This window comes from Chiroxiphia lanceolata, chromosome 2 (genome assembly GCF_009829145.1).
Source record: "Chiroxiphia lanceolata isolate bChiLan1 chromosome 2, bChiLan1.pri, whole genome shotgun sequence".
In the NCBI taxonomy this organism is placed as follows: domain Eukaryota; kingdom Metazoa; phylum Chordata; class Aves; order Passeriformes; family Pipridae; genus Chiroxiphia; species Chiroxiphia lanceolata.
In genome coordinates, this window is record NC_045638.1 from 1,295,539 (window position 1) to 1,297,777 (window position 2,239).

Consider the following 2,239-nt stretch of genomic DNA (forward strand, 5'->3'; position numbering starts at 1 on the left):
TTGGGAGGGACACCTTCCACTACCCCAGGTGGCTCCAACCTGGCCTTGGACGCTTCCAGGGATGGAATTTCTTCCTAATATCCCACCTAACCCTGCCCTCCTTCAGCTCAGGGCTGTTCTCCAGTAGGTGAAGCTGCTGACTCCGTGATATTCCCTCCGTGTGTCCCCTCCTTGACCTCGCAGTGATTCCAAGGGGCTTCTGCCTCCCCAGGCACCACAGACCCACCAGCTTCACCATCACTCCTGATTATTCATAGAATCCCAGAATCAGCTGGGTTGGAAGGGACCTCCGAGATCATCAAGTCCAACCCTTGATCCAACCCCGCCGTGGTTCCCAGCCCATGGCACTGATGCCACATCCAGTCTGTCCTTAAACACCTCCAGGGATGGAGAATCCACCACTTCCCTGGGCAGCCCATTCCAATGGCTGAGCACCCTCTCTGCAAAGAAATTCTTTCTAATCTCCAACCTAAACCTCCCCTGGCACAGCTGAAGACTCAGCCCTCTTGTCTTGCTGGGAAAAGAGACCAACCCCCCCCGGCTCCCCCCTCCTGTCAGGGAGTTGCAGAGAGTGAGGAGGTCTCCCCTGAGCCTCCTCTTCTCCAGGCTGAACAGCCCCAGCTCCCTCAGCCTCTCCTCACAGCACCTGTGCTCCAGTCCCTTCCCCAGCCTCGTTGCTCTCCTCTGGACCTGCTCCAGCCCCTCCATATCCTTCCTGAGCTGAGGGCCCAGAACTGGACACAGCACTCCAGGGGTGGCCTCACCAGCGCTGAGTCCAGGGCAGGAATCCCTTCCCTGCTCCTGTTGGCCACACTGTTCCTGATCCAGGCCAGGATCCATTGGCCTTCTTGGCCACCTGGGCACACTCTGGCTCCTGTTCAGCTCCCTGTCCATCCCCACTCCCAGCTCCCTTCCTGCCTGGCTGCTCTCCAGCCCCTCTGTCCCAACCTGGAGCTACCAGGGGTGGCTGTGGCCAAAGTACAGGACCCGGCCCTTGGCCTGGTTGAACCTCATCCATTGGAATCAGCCCATGGATCCAACCTGTCCAGGTCCCTCTGCAGAGCCCTCCTGCCTTCCAGCTGATCCACACTCCCCCCCAGCTTGGTGTCATCTGCAAATTTGCTGATGATGGACTCAATCCCCTCATCCAGATCATCAATAAAGATATTAAACAGAATCATCAATAAAGATATTAATCAGAATATGAGGACAGGAGCATCCTCCTATCTCACAGGCCTCTTAACACCCAGTTTACAGCCTGAGGGGTCAGGGGTGCTCTGGGCAGAGGGTGTAAATGGTCTGTTGAGAACAGTTTCTGGGAAATGGCATGGGAGGCTCTGGAATACACAGTTTTGGGTTACACCCATCCAGTGATGAACTGGTCCCAGCTGTTCTATCCAGGACACCTCCCGAGGCCCCGCTCCCGTCGTCCCTTCCAACCCTTAGGAACACTTCTCCTCGGGGATCTGCGCCGCCGGCCGCTCCGGGGCCAGCCGGTTCTCCAGGACGCAGCACAGCTTGTAGCTCTCCAGCACCTTGGCCTGGAGGAGCTCCCTGTCCTTCCTGCTCCACAGGTCCGAGGCGATGTAGGTGTCGAAGGGGTCGGGGGCGCCGGCGGGGCCGCGCGAGCGCAGGTTGGTCACCAGCACCCCCACGGTGAAGAAGCCGAAGAGCCCCAGCATGAGCAGCACGTAGAGGATCTCCAGGCTGCTGCCAACACCCCTCACCGGGGCGGGGGCAGAGCTGTTGCCCCGCTCCAGGTGGTCCTGGAGCAGCTTGGAGAGGAGCAGCTCCAGGGCCGTGGTGTTGGACGGCGCCGGCATCTCGCCCTCCTGCTGCCCTTCCTGCTCCTTCCTGACCGGGGGTCTGTCTGGAAAAGGGTAAAAATCAGGGAGATCACAGGGAAAAACCCACCCAGGGGGAGGGATGAGCAAGCCAGGAACAGAGTGCACAGGGAGATCCCAAAAGAGCAGAGCCTGAGCTGAGAATCCAACATTTCCCCCAAGCTGGGCTTTGCTTTATGTTCCAGAGGGTGTTATTACATTACATATGTTATATACATTATGTATTACATATAATACATTATACATAGTGTATTATATACATTAGAGAGGGTGTTATTATATTACATACGTTATATACATTATGTATTACATATAACACATTGTACATAGTGTATTATATACACTCCAGAGGATGTTATTATATTACATACATTATATACATTATGTATTACATG

General features: G+C 55.6%; 1 protein-coding gene across 1 annotated transcript; it reads right to left on the reverse strand.

Moving 5' to 3' along the window:
* Positions 1–1,435: 1,435 nt before the first annotated feature.
* On the reverse strand, positions 1,436–1,823 carry KCNE1 (potassium voltage-gated channel subfamily E regulatory subunit 1). Its single transcript, XM_032680185.1, has one exon. The coding sequence runs from the start codon at positions 1,821–1,823 to the stop codon at positions 1,443–1,445; it is 381 nt and encodes a 126-aa protein (XP_032536076.1). The 3' UTR covers positions 1,436–1,442.
* Positions 1,824–2,239: the final 416 nt, after the last annotated feature.

What these genes read in the sequence shown, in the direction of transcription:
- KCNE1 (XM_032680185.1), bottom strand. Translation starts at nt 1,823, where the DNA reads ATGCCGGCGCCGTCCAACACCACGGCCCTGGAGCTGCTCCTCTCCAAG.